Here is a 24,910-nt window from a genome sequence, read left to right as displayed (position 1 = left end):
GTCTTGTATTGTTTGTGGACCGAAGCATCTGGCCCGAAGTTTTAACGTATATATGAATGTTATACCCCCCCACACCCCCACCCTCTAGGAGAAAGAAACTCTTACACCGCCACCAAGGGGGTTCTATATTTACGGAGATGTTGGTAAGGTTGAGTTTTTACTTAAGGAAAGTACACATACACCCACACATACTGTATGTTTTAAGGACATAACAGCTAGATGAATGTGTGAACATAATTGTGATGTTAAATATACAAAAGTCATACTTTTTTCATGTGTATCAGGCACCGGGAAGACCATGCTGATGGATATGTTCTACTCCCAAGTGGAAAATGGACGTAAAACAAGGGTCCACTTTAATTCCTTCATGTTGGACATTCACAAACGTAAGTGTTCTTCCCACACCGCAGGGGAGTCACTACCAGGTGTTGATGTGTGTGACTTTTCAGAGGTTTTCTGACTAGTTGACGCCGTTGGATCCTATATTTACCTGTGCTGTTTGTCCTGAATCACTGTAATTGTCTGCTGTGATGCATATATGTGAAATTCCTATTTATGCTGTATTGTTAGGTACAGAAGTGGAGGGGGAGGGGGGTTGGGTTGCAGATGCAGGTGTGCTTTCACATGTGCCTGACGTTTGTGTGCTGCTTAAAGGGATCCATCGGCGGAAACAAAGCCTGCCAAAACGAAGGCTAGGGGAAATGTTCACCTATGACCCCATAACGCCGGTTGCCATGGAGATCAGCAGTGAAACCTGTCTCTTGTGCTTTGACGAGTTTCAGGTGAGGGATTTGATGTGTGTTTGTGTGTGTTTAAGTGAGCATGTTCGTCTGCTCTCAAGCAGGTGCTTGTAAACTAGCTACAAGGATCAGACAATGCAGACAAAAATGGTGACATTTCGATATGAATATTATAAACTAGTGTCAGGTGCAGAGAACTTCAGCCTTAAAGCCGCCGTACATACAGTAGTTGCATGTTCCTGTAAAGGTCATGAACAGTGTAGCCCTCTTATCTGATGATGTGTAATTGCCAAACATAAGAGGATTGAATTGGAAGAGTCCACTTAAATATATATGCCATAACAGTCCTTCAAATTGACATTTTGTGGTTGACAAACAGGACATTTCATAAACAAACATTCATGGTTAAATGTGACAAGGGTGGCTGTATTGATTGTATTGAGACCCAGGTTGCCCTCAGTAGAAGTTGCATACCCATTCTAATGAATATAAAGCGTCAATCAGTACAATGCTGCTCCTGTACTATTACTGACTAAGTTTTGTTGTCTGAGCCTTTTTCGTGTGTGCATGTGTATTGGGGGGGGGGGATATTGTAATGACAATATAATCATCATCATCCTCGATATTATCATAATCTAGGTAAAAATCTTTTGACACTATTATACTAATCCTTCATCAAAATGCTGCTTAAAAATCTGACATTTGACTACTACCATTTCATTCAGAATTCAGAAAATTGGAATTTATTTGTTGAGACTGACGTATCTATTAAAAATATTTTTAATAGATACAAGTTAACACGTGGTATATCACTCAAACATGAAGGATGGTCCCTTGTCAAGATAGATACTGAAATATAAGTGTTGTGGAGCTAAAAGTAATAGACACAGTAACTTTCTTAGCATAACTTAATATTACCGTGTGGAAGTATAGTAGTATTACCTACTTTTCTGTCTGTGCTGATGAAAGAAAGTGTTTATGAGCGTTAGTTTTCAGTCACACTCTATATCCCCCCCCCCCCCCCCCCCCCCCCAGCTGAGAATGACAACCTGATGCTTCTGATTCTTGGGGCTGTGACAAACACAGGACTAGGGTCACCTAGTGGCCTCTTCAAGTATAGCAGCGCTGTCAGTAGCAGAGTTGTGTAAAGATTTTGTTTCCATTATCACACTTTGACTCAAATTCACAGTATGTACAATGTGAGCTTAGGATGCCATACATATCCACACTGGGAATTTTGCCAGAATGTGAAGTTCATAACAGAAGTTCCGTTTATTGAACCCCTGCTGTCTTCCCACAACTTAACATAGTAAAAACTGGATTTGGATGACTTTGGAAATGTTGCCCTACACTGTTGGGGAAGGAGCCAGTGCTGGCAATTACTCTTCAGTAATCTATAACAAAGTTATTAATATGTGAGAGTGGTGAAGGAGCTGTATTAGTGTCTTCATCATGCAGCCAGACAGACACATCTGCTTTGCAACACATCCTTTTGGTCCCTTTTAGTCATGTTCATAGATATCATCTTCATTAATGTCAGCAGGTCAGAGGTCACGGGAGGTGCTGCAACTCTAATCACTCCGTGCCTATTTGTGAGGATCAAGAGCATCTCCCCTTTCATCCCGCCTTTCACATTTTAAACTGCCGCGCCGCTCCTGCATTCATGTGGATGCGTTTTGTTTTTCTCCGTCTCGCGTTTCACTGTGTTTACGCTTGTCGACAGTTGCCACAGGTGAGCGGACAGATAACGGGCAGGCTTGTGTGTGTGTTTGTGTGCCACGCATAAACAAGGGACTGGCTTGGGTGAGGGTTGCACACGGGTGGAGAGGAGGGGTCGCGGGGGTCTATACCAATCAGCGTCCTCCTCCACTCAGCGATGCAAATGAGGCTCTGGGTATCAGTCGCACTCTCCTGCTTCCTTAAGTGAGTGGAGCTAGAAAGCGACTGGCGGCACTGTCGGGTCAGATGGATCTTATCCTCTTAAATGCTAATGACATTTCTCCATTCTCTTCATTAGCGCCGTGCCATTATCAGTAATTTGGAGACCCCCCCCCCCCCCCACACACCTCCTCTCCTTTTTGTGCCTCCCCCTCCCCCACCGACACCCAGCACTCCTAATGAATACTTTGCCATTGAGAGGTCCGAGATGGAGAAAGGTGGAGACGGGAGAAGCGAGAAGACGAATGAGAAGAAAGCTCTCGAGCGGCCATTGTTTCAGGGCCGCCAGTTTCTGCGTGGCCTCCGTGGAAATGGCTCATAGGTTGTGTATACATAAAGAGGTGTAACATCAAAAGAGGTTTAATTTGGCACCCGTGCGTCTCCGCTGTAAACTAACAGCGGCCAGAGTAATTGGATGCTCATTTAAATATCGGCATTGGCTAGCGGAGATTGCACCGTTATTTTTGTCTTCCACAAGTGCTTTACATCAGTCCGACCCTCCCTCCCTCTCCACCCACCTTTTCTCATTCTCCGGGGTCCCATTCTGCTAAGCTCTCCCTCGGCTCATTCAGCAATCAATATTGCCCCTCGCAGTATGCCCGTGTTGAGGGCACATGAATAAACAAATCCAGGTTGTATAAAAGGTCATTTTTGAATGATTCTTTTGAAATGAAAATAAAATCATGTGGTCGGAGGAAACTGTGGGTTGGGGTTGGGGGTGGGGGTGGGGTGCATTCACTGGGCCATAGATCCTTGGCTTTCTGTTAATTTCCATTATGTACCCCCCTCACCCCCCCCCCTCCAGACACACACACACACACACACACACACACACACACACACACACATTTGATGCCCACCTCTCTCCAGAAAAATCAAGACGTGAACACAAATGCAGCAAATGTGCAAATGCAAATGTTAATAGAATGTTTGTGAGGGCAGTGGGGCTAATATGCAAAAGCAGAAGACTCTCCAGGGAATGAAAAGCAGCATATGTTGTGGGTATGGCTGGCACAAGTGGCTATTTCAAGCAAGAAATTAGCTAATAGGGACGAGGAGCCAGAGGCTGGAGAAGCTTTTCTTTTATTCGAGACGTTCACTTCCATCCTTTGATCCTGCTCAGTTCAATTCCAGTGTAAAAGATCAAATTAATCCATTGATTCCGAATACACAAATGGCATTTCTCGGATAAACGAGATAACGTTGAGATTTTATTACAATGTGAAAAATCTTATTTTAATCTGTAACATTTCTTCTAGTTGTTAGGCATAAGAATTAAAGCAAGGCAATGAAGCTATGTTTTCAGAATTTATTTTATTTTTGTTGTATTTTCTTATTTTAGGTGACAGATATTAAAACATTTTTGAAAAACTGATTAAAATGTAAATAGTTCTTAGTTGTTTCATTAACATCATAGGTACGTAGGTATGTACGGTAAGTAAAGCATGTTTTGTGATAATGATACTGATCATTTGACAATTATTTTTTTCTCTTTATGGTCAGCTCCCGTCCGTCCCTTATTATTACACTGACTCAGTACTTGCGCGTAGTGTTTCATGTTGATTCGCTCCTTTACGCAGGAAGACACAGCCATCCCCACTATATTGATACTGAAGAGAGCAGCTGAGGTGAAATGAGTCTCCAAGCTGTAGCAAGCACATATTAAGTTCAAGTTCAAGAGATTATTTGTCACATATATATATACATAAGGTCATACATATATGCAGTGAAACGTCATGACACCCGGTGATTACACGCAATAAGCTCTATAAGCTCGTAATCGACACAAGGTGCTTGGGTAGGCAGCCGCAAGGGGAGGCGCCACAATCGCGATTCTGGGTTCTATAATTATATAATAGAATTAATTGACTGTGTTGTATTAAATATACATTTAAATCCTCCTAAATGAAACTTACCTGAACTTACCTACCACCAGCACTTACCTCACAGAGTAGAAGTCCTGGCTAAGGTTAATTTGTACTGTATATAGTGTTGGTTTGACTACTACTAACAAAATGACGTTATTATATGTCGCATTGGACAAAAGCGTCTGCTAAATGAGGTAATGTGATGTAATTGGAAAGCTATTAGAAAGGTCTAAACTCTTCATATGGAAGTGAGTGACTCATTAACATCGAGGGCTTGAAAGAGTAGCTTGAAAGAGTTTCCTGGATGAAAAAGGCAGCAGACGGTTCCAACGTTTTATAATCTCATCAGCCTTGTGTCTGGGAGCGCAGTTAAATAAACAAAACGCATTCATGGACACGCACGCACACATACACGCACGACACACAACACACCATTATATGGACATCTGGGGTAGAGGCTTTGTCTGCCGCAATGATGTCTGTTTGGATTCATATTGATCCGTTTTCATTATTCTCTCTCTCTCTGTGTGGTTGATTTGCTCAGACGCGCCGCCTCGTCTTCGCTACTTGTCCTCAGTAGAAAGCCGCTTTCGTAAACCAAGAGCCGTCATGTTGGTGCGTGAACACGTGGGTACGCGCTTGCCCTCGCGCCGCACCAGGTCTGTGTGTGAATAGCTGTGACCGGAGAAAGAATAGAGGAAGCAAACCTGAATGACACTAATCAACGTGGAACAGGATGGTGATTCGCCTTTGCCGGGGTTTGACCTGAGCCCATGCACGCGCATTAAACACAGATCAGAGAAGGTAAATTATACATTTATTTTTCATGGTTCCGCGCTTGTTTCCCTTTTCTTTTTTTTTTTCCCCCACTCAGGTGACAGACGTTGCCGATGCCATGATTCTGAAGCAGCTATTTGAGACGCTGTTCAGGACGGGGGTGGTGGTGGTGGCCACATCCAACAGACACCCTGACGGTATGACTAGTGTTGAGCATCAGCGTGTACATCAATATCGGCTTTCCCAAAATTGTTCATTGCAACAGAAAAATCTAAAGCCAACTCTTACCTGGGAGCCAGTGTTAACTACCAAACAACCAAGTGTCTACTCAAGTCAACATTTGGGTAACATTTTTTGCCAAAATGCCAACCAGTGATTATTAGCTGTGAGCCGCTTGTAAACCTCAATGGGTTGGTGCTGTAGGGTTTCCAGTTCTTGTACGAGGAATTGCAGTTTCTACCTGGCAACCACAACTCACTTGAAGTGGTACTTCGCAGGTTATGCATAAAAAATAGATGAGAACGTAGCTGCGTTTAAAATGACTAGGATCTCTTTATTTTCACTTGCCATGAAGGTGCAAGATGTGTCACTCAAATAACTCAGCTTTTGAGATGTTGGAAGGTGTTTTCCTCTACATTTTCAGGAGCTAGGCTCGTTGATTCCCTCTGTGACCTTGCATTGAGCTAACACGGTTAGCACGCACCTGTCGCTATCTCTGTAGTGGAAACTCTGGGATGAAATATCTATTGATCGTCATGTCTGAATCTGGATAAATGACAAAAAGCGAATCTTCCCCCAAAAAACGTCTGTGGCAGTTCTGTCTGCCACACACCACCCAAGTGGCATTCTCAGGGCCCTCCAGCACAGAGACACAGACGACGATGGGTTGTAGACATCAGTTTATTGTAGAGAGGAGGCCAGGTGGAATTAGACAGGAGCAGATGGAACATGTCATGACAGGGCTCCTATCCTGAGTGTGTGTGTGGATGAAGGTTTTAACCTGCCGCTCGTTAGCCCAACCAATGAACAACTGGCATGCAGCCACCATGATCCAGTCACCTAGATCCAGTTCAGGTGCAGCCGCTCAAACCATCCCATCCACACACCACACCACAACGTCCTTTAAACTTCTGAGAAACCCTTTAAACTTTCAAATCACAGTCATACACTTTATAGTTTTTTAAGACTACTTCCTTATTTCGGTGCTGGCAATTGGCAGTTAACTGCGTTGCACGAGGAGGTTCTTGACGGTGCGTTATTATACTGTATAGTATAATATCATTGGACAATAGATTTTAATGGTGACATACTGTAAAAAACAACTGCTCACAAAGCTATTAAAACAATGACTTGAGTTGCATTTTTGGGCTCTGCGGGCCTTAAAATAATATGAGTAGATTGCACCGTCTGATAAAGTCATGCCAGAATCAATACTTAGGTATTAACTTTTGAAAGGACTTCTGACGCAGCTGTCTCGGTCAGACCTCTGACTCATCCAACAAAACCAGGGGCAGTAGGAATCTGCAATTATGCATGCACACTTTTATCTAAAGTGTCGCGATCATCTATAAACGTATTATGGTTAAGTATGAAAGATGGCGCTGGAATTGATTGATGAAAGAACTCCCTGTTCAAGATTCAAGAGGTTTATTCGTCACATACATATACATACTTTCATACATATATGCAGTGAAATGTCAATGCAACGCAGCCGGTGATTACACACAATATGTCCCAGACTGAACACAGTAGCTACCGAAGAATTTCTAATTGACCAACTAACTGATTCCTAAAACGTAATGCAGTAAGTCAATGCTATAGAGTAAAATAAAAATATATAGAATAAAATAAAATAAGAACTCAAGGGTAATGCAGGGTGGGGGTACAAAATAGATTAAGGGAATAGGCTTATGTATATGGGATAGACTTATGTATATGGGATAGGCTATTTATGTAAATACAGATATGTGCATTAAAGTTGCATGTGAATAAAGTGAGGTAGTGTTTGTGAGATATACAGTACAGTATACAACCGTACGGCGCAGCAATACGGTAACACCGAACAACCCAGAACAGTGACAGTCTGCGGTACAGTATGCTACATACAGTACAGAAGGTAGTGGAACCTATGTGTGTGGCTCAGTGAGGACCCCTGGTGAGGTCAGCATTGACAGTTCTTATGGCTTGCGTGAAGAAACTCAGTCTCAGTCTCTCTGTTCTTGCTGTGTGACTGCGGAGGCGCTTGCCCGACAGCAGTAGCTGGAACAGTTCGTTGTTGGGGTGGTGAGGATCCTTCATGATCCTGCGGGCTCTGCTACTACACCTCCTGGTGTATAAGTCCTGCAGGGAGGGGAGGGTAGTTCCAGTGGTACGTTCAGCTGAATGCACCACCCTCTGCAGGTCCCGCCTGTCCTGAACAGTACAGCTCCCAAACCAGGCAGTGATGTTGCCTGTCAGGATGCTCTCCACTGCTCCACAGTAGAAGGAGTTGAGGATCCTCACCAAGACCCGGAATTTCCTGTTTACATCAGTTAAAAGGGAGAACAACACGTGACGCGTCCTTGGGCCAAAGAGACGCTCTTTTAACAGGCTTTTATGTGTCATTTAGTGCTTAAGGCGAGAGGTTGGGGGGAAAAAATAAATACGCCGGTGATAAAGGTAGAGGAAAAAGGTGCGATGCTCTTTTCCTCTCGTTTCAACTCTCTCCTCTTTCTCCACTCTCGCTCTACTTTCCTCATACATGGACGATGTTGATGCCTCAGAGCCTTGAGTGGGCTCGGAGTGGACGGCAGCAAGATGGCTCTCGTAGACAACAACAAGCTCCTTTCACGTTTAGCTGCTATTAAGAACAAAGCAGCAAAGCATGCAAACTTGAGAGAGCCTGCTTATTTTCAATCATGCAGATAATGGAACACTAAAAGCCTCAAGGGACAACTGGACATGAAAGGCATACATTATCCATCTTTACTGATGTCGAGCTGCTGGTATCAAAAGGCCCTGAAATAGGTTATGTGATTCAAGGGCGGTTTTCAATATCTTTAGATTTGGTTGTTGAGCTAAAGTAGTTTGTTTTGTTGATTTTGCTTCGCTACATTGGCCCTGAATGGAATTTGTTCAATATCATAAGTGGAATATTTTAGTAGTTTATTGGGGAACCATGGTGTCTTCAACCCTGCCATGGGTTATTAGAAGAGAACATGTAACCTTAACTGTCGACTGGGGATGTTTAACTTTTAAATGGGTTTTGGTAGAATTAAATTGGTCGTACTACAAGAGACCTAGAAGTCAGATCGGTCATCGATATTGGTGTCGTGGTGTAACTCGGCTGCAGTTGGAAGCGTCACTCAGCACAGCTGACATTCTGCCATCCTTAATCCTTGCAACACATCTATCAACCATACAGCGCCATCCATTACAGTGCAGCAAATGCCAATCTGGTATTACCTTTTCTGGGTCTTACTTTTGTTAGCTTAAGCCCAAACATCAACAGCAACCACTTGTTTACATTTGCAACTGTAAAGACAGTGTGTATGTGCGTCTCCGTGTATTTCTGTGTGTGTGTGTGAATCCCTATCTGTTTTATCTGTCTATCAGGGATGCTACTTCAGATGTAATTTGTTCCAGCCGAGCTAATTGAAACTTCTATTCAGGAAGCCGCTGTGGACATTGTCCGCCCTGAAAAGGCGACAGTCCTTTCTCCCGCCACCATTGTTTGGGAATGTAATGAATTTTATTCCGCCACCGCTGCCGGTAGAGAAATCCATTTTTCTCCCCTGGTCCCTGCCCTTTTGTTCCGCCTCCCCACCCATCCTTCAGTTCATCAATAGCCACTTTATCTTCCAATCTGTGTCGAGGGAATGACATTATTAGGAGGCTAAACAGCACCTCTAATACAGGCCCTCCCCTCCTCTTTCAGATCTGTACAAAAACGGACTTCAGAGGGACACCTTCCTGCCTTTCATCGGCGTGCTGAAGGTACATACAAAGTCAGCCCCCCACCCTCCCCTTTTTAACAAAAAAAAATGTATTCATCTGTTTATTACCTCCTTGCATGCACACAACATTACACACATGGACACTCTTTACCCGCACCTCTGTCCCTCTGTCTTTTTCTACTTTGCTCTGCTTGCGGTTTGATGTGGTTTCTCCTGCTCGGCTGCCCCATACAGTGTCACAAAGCTGTCTTTGATCATACTAGGGCACGGCGTGAGAGAGAGACACAGAAAGAGAGGGGGTGAGAGAGAGCGAGAGAGAGAGAGAGAGAGAGAGAGAGAGGGGTTATGTGAATGAAAGCGGGCCTGGCGAGCCGAGTAGCTGAAAGCGCGCTGCTTGCATTTCAAAGGTGAAGGAGGCACGAGAGACGGGACGGGCGGCACGGAGGTTGGCACCGCTGGCAAATAAACTACTTTGCAATTTAATAGTGTTATTGTAAGCAGGTAGGACCACCCTATTATCCCGCCTGCATCCAAGATGAACGCTGATGTGTTTGGAGTGATGCAGATCATAAATAATTACGGAATAACTCAAAATAAAAATTTGGGGGGTGGGGGCGGGATCATGAATTTTACAAAGAAATAACTGGAAAGATTCTTGTACCTTTTATAGGTATTTAAAAATCCAACATGCTGGAGCTGAATGTCGAACCGCTCACGCCTGAACGTCCGCCTTCCCCTCCATGCTTTTCCAAAAACAAAACTGCCCACAAATTCTTCAACTTAATATTCAAATAACGATACCACCTTCGATCTGAAAAGATTGCCAAGTCCTTGATGGACATCATCATTTAGTCTTCCTGACTCAGCATAAAAAGGAAAATTACACTTCTTTCTGTTAAATCTATTCAAAGCGGCGAAAGTGGACGGTTGATGATTTGGTACATGGTACATGGAAGGGTTCGGAGAGTTGCTGACTTTGTGTAGGTTTTAGAAGGGTTTAGACCAGTCATCTAGGATTTAATGGGATGAGACCCAGATACTCTTGGTTGTCTGGAAAGTCCACACGAGCAAGAGTCATTCATTTGTAAACAGAAAACACATCTGGGACCATGTTTTATTCCAATCCAGTTAACCGGGTTACTGAATTATTTATAAACACCTGTTAACCCAACACCTTTAACAAGTGGTATTGCAATCAACCAAAGTTCTCTGGAAAGACAAGGCAGATACATTCATGGGGGCGATGTTTTTGTAGAGCACTCTGAACTGTGTCTTATCCACACAAGTGCTACTTGCCCCCATCAATAGAGGACAGATTTGAGAATTTTACTCAGGGGCATCTTAGTTACCAGAGCTACACTGTACACTCATCAGTCACCCCCCCCATAGGGACACACACTCATGAAACACAGTCTATGTCCCCGCTGGGTTCTTTAAGTCACCCTTCTCTTTAACTCCACCTCCCACCCCACCTTACAGGCACCACCCTTGCCCTCTCTAATCCATCCTCTCATCAAGGCCCTGAATGCCTCTTGTCCTTCTCTTTGCCCCACCCTACCCCACCCTAGCTCCTGTCTTTCAGGGTCCCATGTTCTCCTTTGTGAGGCCATCTGGTTGTGAAGTTTGGGGGTGCGGAGCTACCCCTATGGTGGCCCGTTCTGTGACGTTAGGCCTTTCTTTAAGCAGGGTCACTCCGCTAACTAGCTGACCCCTAACAGATTGAATTAAAGCTTGCGGGGACTGCTGGATCAGGCCCTCACAGGCTGGGTTTGTGTATCTCTCTGTGTGTGTGTGTGTGTGTGTGTGTGTGTGTGTGTGTGTGTGTGTGTGTGTGTGTGTGTGTGTGTGTGTGTGTGTGTGTGTGTGTGTGTGTGTGTGTGTGTGTGTGTGTGTGTGTGTGTGTGTGTGTGTCTGCCTGACCGTGTCCCTATAGCAAGTAATGGAATGAATGAGGGCGTTAAAAAAATAAGTGAAAATGGGCCGTCACCTGAGCCAGAGGAGAGGAGGTTAATCCATCCCCTCCATTCCCCTGGAGTTGATGTCTTTATTTACCCACTGACTTCTGATTAAACAGGAACTCTTTGCTCCAGGCCCCAACCCCCACCCACCCCCACCTCCTGCTTAATTTTCGTCCTCGTCGTCAATCCAACCGTCTTTTCAACAAATACACAAATTGTAAAATGTTTTAAACCGTGCCTAGCCTTTGCCTTTAGCATTGATCTTTTCTATTTTGTTTTTGATGCAGCTGTAGAGATAGTCTATGAAGTGATCTAGTGATTCATTTGGAGATTTTTTTGTAGCTATAGTTGGGCTAGATGGTATGTATTGTCATAATATCAATATTGTGATATGAGACTAGGTATCGTCTGGGATTTTGGTTATCGTGATAAAGCAAATATTGTCTTTTGAGAATTCTTTAAAGTAATGTAGTTTTCTAAACTTGTCGAGCGGACTGTTCTGATCTTTACCTACTTCGGTTCTCAAATAATTATTGTTCGTAAATATCTAATGAAAGCATCCATAGCCATCCTCAAAATATATTGAATACTCAAAATATATATTATCGATATCAAGGTATTTATCAAAAGTCCATGTCGCCCATCCCTAAGCTTTAGCAAATCTCAAAGTTCAGCGAAATACAAGGTTTCACATAGACCATGTTTGTATTGTGAAAAAACGCACGCACGCGCGCGCACACACACACGCACACACACACACACACACACACACACACACACACACACACACACACTTACACACCCTGCGATTTCTCATTCTCGATTGCTCCTCTTTTTCAGCCCCTCTCTCTATCCTCTTTATTCTGCCATTCCCCTGCTATGCTCCCTGGCTTTACTCACCCAAGGTCACCCCTCAGTATTTCAGGCTGCAGAACACCGACTTTCTCGACAAACCCTCATGTTCGAGTGCGCCAATGCTCAGTGGCGAGGATAGGGTAGGGGATGGGGGTGGGGGGGGCTATCATGGCAACAGACCCTCAGCAACTTTGATCCATTAGTTTCCTGCTTTTTCAAACCCTCCGTCTATTATGCTCCAATTCCATTATTTTTTATCAATTGCTCCGCACTCTGTGCCATGGGCAAAAGAAGACAAAGACATATATGAATAAGGGTTGTGTGTGTGCGTGCGTGTGCGCGCATGCGGCGGGGGAGACTGATTTCGGTCCTCAAGTTAGGACCTTGGGGACAAGGACGGCCGCTGAAGGGCTGGCATACATAAGTTCAAATCGTAAAGATGTTGATATTTGATGACTGTGATTGTCCTACTGGAAGGACAAATCTGTCTATCCCCTCCTGCAAAGTAAGAAATAACTCTGAGCTCTGGGTTTGCTTAATCTTTAACTGGTGGAACCAATGGATGCTGTAGATATATGCTGTTGCTGCTTTGAAATTAAATTGAAGGTGCTCTTTAAAGTGTTTGTTCACAGCAAAGGAGCTGCATTGGATTTGAAAAGTCACATCAAGACCAGAAATCTGTTAATTCTGTTGGAGGGTTAGGTTACTTCAACTCGTGTGTTCCATCTAATTTCATCAACTTAACCATTTAACTTTTCACTTCAATTAATGTTGATGAATATTTAATTGGATTGAAAGCCCCCTTTACCTCATGTTTGTGCATGTTGCTCGCGTTCCTTGGGCCCCCTGATGGCCAGGTGTAGGTAGGACAGCCTCCCCTCGTCGAGCCCTGCATGCGCTGTGTGCCGATGTGTCGGAGCGGTTGAGTTTTGAGCCTTTGGGGAAGCGTCGGCAGAGTCCCAGTCGACCGGGAGTGCAAATTGGGGTCCAATGCAATGGGGGTCCTGGCTCACGAAAGGCGGGGCCCCCCATGCTCAAAAGATGTTTCCCCAAGAGGAGCAGCTGAGGCAGGGGGAGGTTGTGAGAACGACCCCTCCAAACAAACCATCCCTGGTCCAAGGTGGTCACGCTTTAAGGGAATAGATCATTAGGTGTAATTAGAGTGTGCACATTGTTACCCCCACCCCCAACCTAGCCCCCATACCACCACTACCACATTGCCCAAGAATGAATAAAATCACTAGATACCCACCCCCCTCCTCCATCCACTCTCTCACTCTCTCACTCTTGCACTCACACACAAACTCTCTCTCTCTCACACACACAAACACACACACACACATACCAGCTCCCCAGTTAGTAAAGACACTTTGATGTCAGAAGAGTCGTCCAGGACTTACCAGCATAAAGGCACTGTTTTTAAGCTTTCTCTCTCCATTCCGTCCCTCTCTCACTCTCTCGACCTCGCTACCCTCCCCTTCTCTTCTGTCCCTCAACACAAGGCCGCAAGACACACACAGCTGAATGAACGACAACCTCTCCCCTCCTCCCTCTTTCTCTCCCTCCTTCTCTCTCTCTCCCTCAGTTTCTCTCACCCCCCCCCCCCCTTTTTTTTTTTTTAACACAGCCTTCCCACCCCACGTCTCTTTGAGGCCTGGTCAATTCTCTGGGCCAAACAAAAAAAAAAAAAGCATCAAATGTTTTCTGCTGCTGGTTAATGAGGGAGTGGACCTCATCAGGGCCCAGTAGTCAGCTATCCTTGGCTTTTGTTGCAGCTCAATGGCACCGGGCTCTTTGAAAAACTCAAAAGCAACTTTTTGAGGAGCAAAAGGGATGGAGAGGGATATGGTATGGAGGTGGATGGTGCGGGCTGCGGTGAGAGGCAGTGGGGAAAAAAAAAAGAAAGGGGGGGGGGAAAAGAAGCCACTCTGTTTTTATGCTAAACGGCTGTCCGGAGGGATAAGGAGATGGCTCGGACAATGATGTGACCGGAGCTACATGTGTTTGGATGACTTTCTTCTTAAGGGACCTTGATTCCTATCGCTCTGTCTCTGTATCCTCTCATATTGTCTGGTTGTAAAGGTCATTCGGTTTTTAAATCCACATGAACTTATACACGAACCCCTCAAACCTTTGCCACAGGCCATACAGTGGCTATCGTGAATGGCCAGTGAGGATCACAAAAAGGCCTCTGCAAGTCCAATGAGACCAGACAGAGCTGTGAAGTAGATATGACTTGTCTCATGGTGTGTGAGCGGATTAGGGTGGGGGGTGTGAAGGGGGGGGGGGGGTGGAGGAGGAGGAGGAGGAGGAGGAGGAGGAACCAGAAGATGTGTGAGGCTGAAATCTTGGAGGAGTGAGAACTTGACAATCCCTTCAAGATGAATAATCAAGTAATGACCCTGCACGGCCTCGGCCTCATCTGATTATAAATAACTGATGAAGTCATCATCACTGATTGTGTTTCCATTCCCCCTTTTTTCCTCCTCTCTTTTTTTTTTTTTTTTTTTTTTTTTTCTTTCTTCAAGATAGACTCCACGTGACCCATCAGTTGTCTATAGGAAGAGACTGAACATAATTTTGGATGCTTATGTCGCAAGGCGGGTGATGGGGGTGGGGTGTTAAAGACAGCAGAAGATGTGCATGGATTCTAAGTGGCAGCTAAGAAGCAGCGTCTGTGACAAGGTTTCAGTATTTAAAAAAAAAAAATATATATATATATAAAATTCGGGGGACTATTTCCACACGTGGCGGCGGTGGCGGGGTCATGGTGCGTTGATGAAATTACGCCTCCCTTTTGTGCGCGGCGGGGGAGGGAGAGTTTGTCAGGTTGTTATTAAGTCCCGATTCAGCCAATTGGCTCTGAGTGCGAAAACCCTGCGAGCGGACGGCGAGATAAAAAGTTGACAGCGGAGAAGAATGGATTATTTCCGTCCCCTTGCTTTGTGGTGATTGCTAATTATCCCCCCAGCTCAAGGAGGCCAGTGGCAGAAATTCACTGATTTCATAATTTAGCTGAGCTGTCATTGAATACTCAGTGGCCGTCCACAAGACAGTCTGGGCTGGGATGATTTGCGGTGCAATTCTTTTCTTTTCTCTGAGAAAATGGCAGAGATGATGATTATAGTTTGCACTGCACTTCCTGACATGAGTCCTGTTGAAAGTTTGAACTCCGCGCCGCGAGTCTGGCCCTGATGTAACCCACTCCATTGGGTAAGGTGACAAAGTAGCGGCGAAACCAAATATTTGAGGAGTGACATGAAAGTTGACAGCAGCGGGGCGACAGATTTAAATGTGGTTCAGGACTCTGAAATTTTGTTCAGTCAGGTGTTTGTTTCATTCCCCTACCATTTCATCATCTATTTGTTCATTATTTAATATATATATTTGTATAGAGGTTGAAGCCTTAGATATGTTTTCATAAGGCCACCGAGTAATTGGAAAACAGACAAGGATAATAACAATGCTGTAAAATGTATTTTACATAAAGCAATAAGAATATAGTGATAATGTAAAACATTTAATATTACTAAGAATTGTGATGATGACAATAAATAACTATAAACATATAATGCCTTGAGTTATTTGTTTGAGGCACATGGTTGGAGTGCCACAACACACAAACTGCCTCAACATAGGATAAATTGAACCTAAATGGAACACACCCATAATTAATGTTATGGGCTGTACCTGTGTTTATCTTGCTATGGCAACTTTAGGACTTTTTTTTCACCCCAGATGCATTTTAATATGCATATTATAATACACAAACCCAGATTGTCTCCGGATGCACTGACACTGTGCTTGTCCTTGGAGGGCTGCACCCAACCTCTCAATATAACTTATATAAAAGTAAATACGTTGACAAATAATAAATGTACCATTTAAAAAACCTGAATATACCTACTAATATTACTTTTTTCCCAGTCAGTCAGTCAGTTTAACAAAATAAATAATAATCTTTATAAAAAGCGTTATAAAAATAAAGAATCTGTAAACCCATATGTGTTTTGATGCTTTATTTCTTTGTTGTTGAATAACTTTAAATTGGTCATGTGTACTTGTCTCTCTCCCATATTGTCTCTACGAAGGAGTACTGCCAGACCCTTTGCTTGGACTCCGGGGTCGACTACAGGAGGCTCAACCGGACTCCAGCAAGGAAACTCTACTACCTGTAAGACACACACACACACACACACACACACACACACACACACACACACACACACACACACACACACACACACACACACACATATATATATATATACACACACACACACACGCACAGAATATTTTTTCGTGCATCTGCAAAGACCAGCAAATGGGGCAAATATGTCAAATCTAAATCAATATCTATATATGCAGACTCCCCTTTGCCCCGTGTGTGTGTCTATTGTATAAGGGCTATATAACCTTGAGAGACGTATGAAAAGAATGAGACAGGAATCATAGACCATGAGAATATGGCTGAGCTCTCAAAGTTACTTTTCCTTTTCCCCTCCTCGCTGCCTGTAAAGAGTTTCACTCCCACATGCACATACGTATACGAATAACACCGCCGTTGCTCATTGCTGGGCCGCCGCTTTCGAGTGTCTTCCTCTTTTCAGTGTTTGTAAACAGAACACATTTTGCCCTTTTTTACCTGACGTTAAAACACAAGCGTACACACACACACTCTTTAGAATCTCATTTTGACGTGTATTCATGGGCCCGCTGTTTGTGTTTAGTCTAACATCCTGTTCTTTACCAATAGAGTGAAAAGCTAAGTACCAACCCACTCGCTCTCCAGCGTGAGCCACTTCAGCATTATTAATTTTGTATTGTATTATCTTGTGTGTGTGTGTGTGTGTGTGTGTGTGTGTGTGTGTGTGTGTGTGTGTGTGTGTGTGTGTGTGTGTGTGTGTGTGTGTGTGTGTGTGTGTGTGTGTGTGTGTGTGTGTGTGTGTTCGTGTTCTGCAGCACATGGGAACCTGACGGGGAGGCCGTCATGGACGCGCTGTTTGATGAACTGGCCTTGGGACAAAAAAGTGGTACCAAAGTTGATCAACCTTGCCTTTATTAGAAACCGACAAGGGCTGAAGCGGAGGAGTGTGTTTTTTTTTAATTGGCGATCAAAGTCGGGAGGTAGGTCAGCGGTGGTTTCGCTTTCCCCTGCGCCGGAGGCCAGACCACAGGTCATTTAGGGTTATGGTAGAAAAGAAAACTACTGTGGGTTGTTTGGATTTAGAAAACCAATCCTCACCTGCAGAGCTGAACTGCGCTGAGCTTTTACAAGCTTTTACCAGATGGAGAGTGCTCAGGAATGCAGAAGAAGGTGGAGATTTTGGAGTAGGGTGGAGTAGTTGGAACTAAAAGGTTCCTTCAGTCTGTCGTCGTCTGCGTTTCCACTGCTGTCAGAAGACCCGTAAAGATTATGCAAATGAATACGCTGAAGACTATACAAGAACAAGAATATTAAAATGTGAAAAGAAAGACAACGAAAGTGATAGTGGAATGTCACATTAGTTGTTGTTTTTTTATCCATGTTATTCTGCTGTCCCTGTATTTATTTATTGTTAAAAAAATTATTCACTCTCACACATTTTATTATCAAGTTTAAAACATATTGAAAAACATGAGTTCACACACAGGGAATCAAACCTGGGTCTACTGTGTAGAAGGTCAAAATTTTACTAGCTAATTATGATATAGTGTAGCTAGTAAGACTTTGCCCATGCACACACATGCATTGGTTGATGTATTCATACATATATATATATATTTTTTTATTATCCAAAAACTGCTTTTTCCGTTTTTTGTTCAAACTGAAACATTTTTAGAACAAAAACAAACCGTACATATGGTTTGTCTGCGGCTGCAGATGGTGTCTGAAATAAAATGCTGCGAGTACTTGACCAATCAAAAATGTTCAGTGCTGCAAGTCCCAGCCGCAAAGTTCCTGGACTCTTGAAAAGTACTACCCCCTGCGCATGGACTTTTTGGTTCCTGGGACTTTGTCCCCAGAACTAAATTAAGACACTGGATCCTCCAAAGGTTCCTAGTTCCTGGGGAAAGTTCCTGTGGTGGAAACGCGGCTATAGATAGTAGAAAAATTGGAGTCCTGGATGCGTTCTTTTTAAACTGTTATAACAATAGTTTTATTCATTTCATTGTTAATGCACGGGGCTACAAGTTTGTCTTTGTGTGCCGGTTGAGATTGAAATGAAACATCCCATAGCTACAGGTCCCCAGATCCTGACAGTGCAGGGACGAGCGGTGACATTGGAAAAGACCTGCGGTTCTATTTCTGATTGTACCTTCCACGAGCTGTGTGGCAGAGTGAGTTTTTTTTTTTTTTTCCTCTTCTCTCCAGCGATGTATGTACATTATTTAATACAATTCTGCATTTTGGATGGTGACTGGTTCACAGGATGACAGCATTAAAACACATGTACTTCAGTGCATGGAATACACAGGCACCAAAATAACTCACAATACATGCACATTACTTTTCTTCCCTTGTAATCCCCTTTTGTCTCGATCTCCATCTCTACCATTTTGCTTGCACCGGTTTGCATAATGCTGACCTTCCCTCTCATTTTTGGGTTTGTTGTCTGCTTATTATCCAGCCCTTTTGGCTCAGACAGCATCATGGCCCCTTCAGCTCATATCTCGCTTCTGCTCAATGTCAAATAACTAGAGTCTATTGACAGTTGTTGCACTGCGCAAATAGTCATGTCCACAAACACAGTAATTTACGGTGGAGAAGAATTATCAATGCCCACTTTGTGTGTGTACGTTTTTGTGAGTATGATTTGGTAGAGGGGTTGGGGACACAGAAGGGCACAGAATGTTTTTCCGGGCCTTACAAATTTCAGGGTTCCCTGTGAGTGCCTCCCTGGTTGAATGTCGGGTAAGTCCAGCTAGCTTGCAGACTGAGTACACAATGCCTTAACTCCAGATTAAATCAGCCTTGCAGAACCCTCACCATTATGATAGTCATTAATTTTTACTATTGAAATTCATGCTTGAAGGACCACTACATTTCTTTGTGTGTGCACGTTGAATGTAAGCCAAAGTGCATGTGTGTGGTTTATGCATGACAGCAAATGTCAGAAATGAAATGGTTCTGAAAGGCCAGCAGCTTTGCTAGCCTTGCCAATTAGCCACAATGGTGAAAGACTGACAGCAAAGCAGCAGATATCACAAACACACGCTTACCTTGATGTAATAAGGAACAGACATCGTGCTTACAACGCAATTTGTGGATTTTTCCTTTTCCTTTAAAAACTCTTATTTGCTAACATCGGGTTAAACCGAGACTTTGTTACGTGATCTAACTGTGAACCTTCGCCCAACACTGTCTCCGCCCTCTCGTTGATTTGGACTGAAATAACCAAACAAAACATGTTCAACGTAAAATCACTTACTTCATAGTGGCTCCTCTGCTACTGAACTGGATTGATATGCCCTGCAGCCGCTGGGCGCCAGCGACTACCTGGAGATGGCCCGGCTCTTCGACACAGTGTTCATCCGTCACATTCCCCTGCTCACGCTGGCCGAGAAGGACCAGGCTAGACGCTTCACCACCCTCGTAGACAACTTCTACGACCACAAGGTAGAAAAATCCATCCCCGGGTCTAATCCCGTACCGTCTAAACATTTTCTTCATATTCATATGTAAAGAAAGAATTGATATGATAGATGTTTCGATATTTTTTAGAAGATGTAGGGAATGATTGGATTTCAAGCTGGTGGTTCTCCTTTAATTAGTAATTAAAGAATCACTCATTCAACCAGTTTGAACGGGGAAAAGTGCTCATTCTACTGTTTTGCTGCACTGTCTGTACCATACTGCGCATGGAGAACAGAAAGAAAAGCCAAGAATTATCTGAGAAGGTCTAGCTAAGCACGGACTGTCTTAGGGCCACAAGTACATCTCCTTTGAACCTGATGTTTCTATGTCCATGTTGCGCAATATTATCAAGAACATTGTGGCCCATGCTACTATAGCCAACGTTCCTGGAAGTGGTTAAAAGAGAAAAAAGGATCAATGATCGCAGTGAAGGATTATTCAAATGGCAGTACAATGGTAAGAACCATAGAGAACCACAGAGGGGATTCAAGCCGACCTTCCGACACAAAGTACAACAATTTCAACTCCTATCATATAACTCAATGTTTAGAGATCAGGAGGACACAAGAAAGGTTGGCTGGAGCTTGCCAAAACACACCTGAACAGGCCCAAACCCTTCTGGGAGAATGAAGGTGGAGGTTTAGTGATTTTTTTGGGTTGCTGCCATGCCCCTGGTACTGAAAGACCTGAAACTGTGAATGGTGTCATGAAATTGGGGGATTACCAAGAGTATTTTGGAGCACAATGTTGAACCCAGTGTCAGAGAGCTCTGACTCCCTCGAGCTGTCTCCCTCGAAAAGCATCCAGGAATGGCTCAAAACAAAATGATCAACCATTCTGAAGTGACTAGCAAAGAGTCCAGAAAACACTACACTCTAAAACACCTGTAGGAGCTCTGGAAATCACAAATGGGAAAAGGCTGGATTCAAATCTGAGAGGGCCGCAGAGAGGTGGAGGAATCTCATTCATGGCTGTTGAAGAGCTTGAGGTTATTTTCTCCAAATGCTTAGCTACTGAATATTAAAGCTTGTGGCAGACGAGGGGGCGTGGTTAAGCCACGTTCTGCAGGTGACAGTGCTGGCTTCGTCCCGTTGCAGCGCAGCTGTACTGGGTCTGCCTGATCAGTCTCATTTAGCGCTGATTGGTCGGAACCGGGCTGGAAGAGTTTTATTAGTCTTGCAGGGGACAGATACTGGTCGTTCCTTTTATTTTATGTTCCTGTTCGGCCAGTGAGCCTTTTTGTGATGATGAAAAATTAAACCCCCACAAGTGCCCCCTGAACAGGAATTCAGGATTGGCAGGATGAAAGGCCACCAGGAGCCAATCCGCTGCCAGCTGGAGCGTGTCCTCGCCGGTGTGAGCTCCCGGGAGGACAGGGCAGACCTGTCTCCAAACCCCTGGCGTTGGGTTTCCCTCTCCTCTGTCTCCTGGGAGAACCAGATCAGTCCCCACCTTGCACTGCCTGCATGCACCGCACCACCGCCATGCCAGTACCCGAGGTGCCCGAGCACGCCGCAACCCACAGCTGGTCCGCCGCCGTCAACCAGGAGCCGGCCAGAGGACCAGCTCGCGTGGGGCTGGGGACCTGGCGAAGCCTGGCCCGGTGCCCGAGAGGAGAAAGTCCGGGGTTCCGCTGCGTCCGGCTCCAGGAACCCATGTGGGAATTGCCAGGTCCCCGGCCCTTCCTGCTGCCCCGGACGAGAATGTCCAGGGGTCCACTCTGTCCGCCCCCATGACCCATGCGGGATGGGCCAGGTCCCCAGCCCATCCCAGCGCCCTGGAGGAGAATGTCTGGGGGTCCACTGCGTCAAGCCCCAGGACCAATGCGGGAATTGCCAGGTCCCGGTAAAAAATGTCCAGCGGTCTGCTGCATCCACCCCCAAGACCCACGTGGGATTAGTCGGGTCCGCAGCCTGTCCTGAGGGCCCGCTGCATCCGCCCCCAGGATCCACGTGGGAATTGCCAGGTCTCCATTCTGGCGCCCCACAGGAGAATGTCTGGGGGTCTGCTGCATCTGCCCCCAGGACCCACCCCAAATGCCCACACCCTCGCCAGGGGTGCTGGCACTGCAGAAGATCCGATCCGTTTGGCAGTACTGCTGAACGATGGAGATTGGACAGGTGGTTTGGGTCGCTGGTCCGCCGGGCGCCTACCCAGGGCAGGAATGGACCTACAAAATACCAGTAAGAGTACAAGGGGGTAGACATCAGGCTTTGTTGGACTTTGGCTGTTCTCAGACGATTGGCCAGCTACGCCTGTTTGAACCCGGGGCTTTGTTGGAGGCATCATAGCTTGAGATTCGGTGTGTGTGTGTGTGTGTGTGTGTGTGTTTGTGTGTGTGTGGATATTCACACATATTCGTTGGTGCAGCTTGAAATTCGTTACAAGGGGAAAAGGTGAAAGCTGTGGTTAGCTCATGCCTGTCGCACTCCCTGATTCTGGGTACGGATTGGACAGGGTTTGACACTTTAATGAGGGAAGCTGGGGGAGTGCACGCACGGTTGGTAGGGGAATGTGAGTGATGTGTTGCATGCCGCGTGGTGAGGCTAAGGGGTTGTCAGCGGTTGTGGTGGGATCGGGGGCAGAGGAGTCCCCGCTGGGATCTTCGCTGGTCCCAGTGGTCTCCTCCACCGGTCCCAGTGGTCTCCTCCACCCATGATTCCCACTAGAGCAGTCGCGGGATGATGCCCTACGAGGGGCCTTTGAGGGGGGTAGTGAAAGTCAAAGCTGAATTGGTGCGCCCAGACACTGCACTAACTCACCCGTATTTCTCGTGATTAGGGACAGGTTGTATCGAGTGAGCCGTGAAATTCAGTCAGGAGAGGAAATAGCCCAATTGTTGGTTCTAAAAAGCCGCCAGGAAATGCTTTTCTAGTTGGCTCACCATAACCCGATGGCCAGTCACCTCGGACACGGTACCCCGAGGCGGTACCCCTGCACAGTATTACGGCTAAAAGCAAATGGCACAGGCACTGTTTCAGGTTATCTCCCAAGTTGGAATTCCAAAGGAAATCCTGACCAACCAGGTCACTTATTTTATGTCCTGTGCACTCTTTGATAGGTGTTTTCGCACCGAACCATTCTGGGGACTCCCTGGGGGGGAACTAGGAACTGGGGAAGTCCCCCCAGAACTCACTTCCTTCAAGGGCTTTTTTTCTGGTTGTATTGGCACTGGAACTCTGAAGTGGTGTAAGCTAATGGGGTTTCAGCATGAGTTCTGTAATGTATTTACTCCGTAATTTTCAGTTATTTCACCTTATCAGTCCACTTAAATCTGTTCCTAGACAAATTTGCGGTGAGAAATAAGTCATCCGGTTGCTGGATCTTCACTCATATTAGATCACCAAGATGCAATTTAAAAGTCTGTTCCGACTTTTGTATGACACAGGCTCGCATCGAGACAGTAACAGGGATTACATTACGTTAATTTATTCAACTAATTTCGGAAAATAAAATTAATTCAATAAATACATCTACAAGACAAATACTATTTTTATTATTTTTTATTGGTTATTTTTTTTATTCCTGCTGAGTGAACGTGGGCTTGTCTGCACCAAGAGCGATGTGACTCAACCGGAAGAACTGTCCTCAGTGCGCCGGGGCGAGCATGGACTGGCTGGACAATCACCGTGCACTTACGTCACTGATGGTTCCTCTTGTGCCCGTTGGTCCCTGTCCTGGAGTAGGAGCTAAAAAAGGTCCTCAAAACAGAGTTCTAAGAACTGCAGACATTCCTAGTTCCTGCAGTGCAGACACAAAAATCTGACAATTCCTCCAAAAAGTTCTTAGCACTATGAAAAGATTCTTGCGGTGAGAAAACGCCTTATGTTGTGTACACTTCGGGAACTTTACGAGCTGTTAAGCATCCGCTCAATTTGGACAAGCGTGTACCACTGGTGGAGCGGTTCAATAAGACGCTGAAAAACATGGTTCGTAAGTTTGTGCAGGACGATAGCTATAATTAGGATAAATGGTTGGACCCTCTGTTGTTTTCGGTGCGGGAGCTTACTCAGGCCTTCACCGGATTTTCTCCCTTTGAACTCCTCTTCTGCAGGAGACCCTTGAAGGTGATGGATCTAATTAAGGAAAATTGGGAGGGAGGGCCCGGCGCCAGTAAGAACAAAGTTCAGTATGCTATGGACCTGCAAGCAAAGATACACGCGCTGGGGCGCCTGTCACAGGAGAATTTACAGAGGGGCTCGACTTGCACCGGGCAATTTGCACCAGGAGACAAGGTGTTCGTGTTGCTCCCTACGTCCAGCTCTAAATTACTTGTCGAGTGGAAAGGGCCCTTGGTGGTCACACGGTGGGTTGCGAAGGTCGATTATGAGGTTGTGTGGTTGGACAGGGCCGGGGCGACCCCGATTTATCACCTTAACCTCCTGAAGCAGTGGAAGGCGCGGGTGTCCATGTGTCTGGCCACCGCAGTGATCGAGTTGGGATGAGTTGGGGCCAGAGGTTCAGAAAACGACCGATTCCACCCCGGCCCGTTCCAATAACGATAACATAACATGGACATGGCTGCGTTACAACGACAGTTCGCTGATGTCTCCTCCCCCCTGTCAGGCAGCACATCCCTTATCCACCACCACGAGGAGACGATCCTGTGGGTGAAAGTATGATCCCGGCCGTACCGTCTGCCTGAACATAAATGCAAAGTCTTGCAGGCAGAATTGAAAGCCATGCTTGACATGGGGGAGATGGAGGAGTCTACAAGCGACTGGTGCAGTCCCATCATGCTGATGGGTAAGCCAGATGGGGTGGGCCACTTCTGTGTAGACTACCACAAGGTGAATGCGGTGTCGAAATCCGATGTGAATCCGATGCCCCGGGTTGACCAACTCCCTGAGTTCTGTGCGATGCGTCGGACAGAGGGGGGGGCAGTGTTGTCCCAGCAGGTGGAGGTCGCCGACCGACCGGTGCTGTACATCAGCTGAAAGTTCCAGCGGGAGTCCCGGTACAGCACGGTCGAGAAGGAGTGCCTCGCTGCCTCCCGGGGTGCCCTTTCAACCTCTGTTTGGACCATGCCCCGCTGCAGTGGCTGCACTGCATGAAGCATACCAACGTGCGGATCACCTGTTCGTACCTGGCTCTTCAGCCCTTTAAGTTCAAGGTGATCCATAGGCCCGGGGCCACAGATGATGGTAGCCGACTTTCTCTACCACTCTGCCGACGGCTTCGCGGCCGAAGTCGGACGGTAGGGGTATGTAGCGGACGAGGG

General features: G+C 45.5%; 1 protein-coding gene across 2 annotated transcripts in view; it reads left to right on the top strand.

The window, feature by feature from the left end:
• Positions 1-24,910, top strand: part of afg1lb (AFG1 like ATPase b) — a 31,256-nt gene that overhangs the window by 4,975 nt on the left and 1,371 nt on the right. For both annotated transcript variants that reach the window (XM_080021017.1, XM_080021016.1), the window contains 9 exons: positions 89-143; positions 285-386; positions 655-782; positions 5,421-5,520; positions 9,240-9,298; positions 16,163-16,245; positions 17,034-17,104; positions 18,292-18,392; positions 19,531-19,671. In XM_080021017.1, coding sequence (XP_079877143.1) covers positions 89-143; positions 285-386; positions 655-782; positions 5,421-5,520; positions 9,240-9,298; positions 16,163-16,245; positions 17,034-17,104; positions 18,292-18,392; positions 19,531-19,671 — 840 coding nt within the window. The remainder of the gene's footprint in view (positions 1-88; positions 144-284; positions 387-654; positions 783-5,420; positions 5,521-9,239; positions 9,299-16,162; positions 16,246-17,033; positions 17,105-18,291; positions 18,393-19,530; positions 19,672-24,910) is intronic.

Source organism: Zeus faber, assembly GCF_960531495.2.
Source record: "Zeus faber genome assembly, chromosome: 2".
Taxonomy (NCBI): domain Eukaryota; kingdom Metazoa; phylum Chordata; class Actinopteri; order Zeiformes; family Zeidae; genus Zeus; species Zeus faber.
Note: the sequence above shows the minus strand (reverse complement) of the source record. Positions and strands in the feature narration are given on the sequence as shown.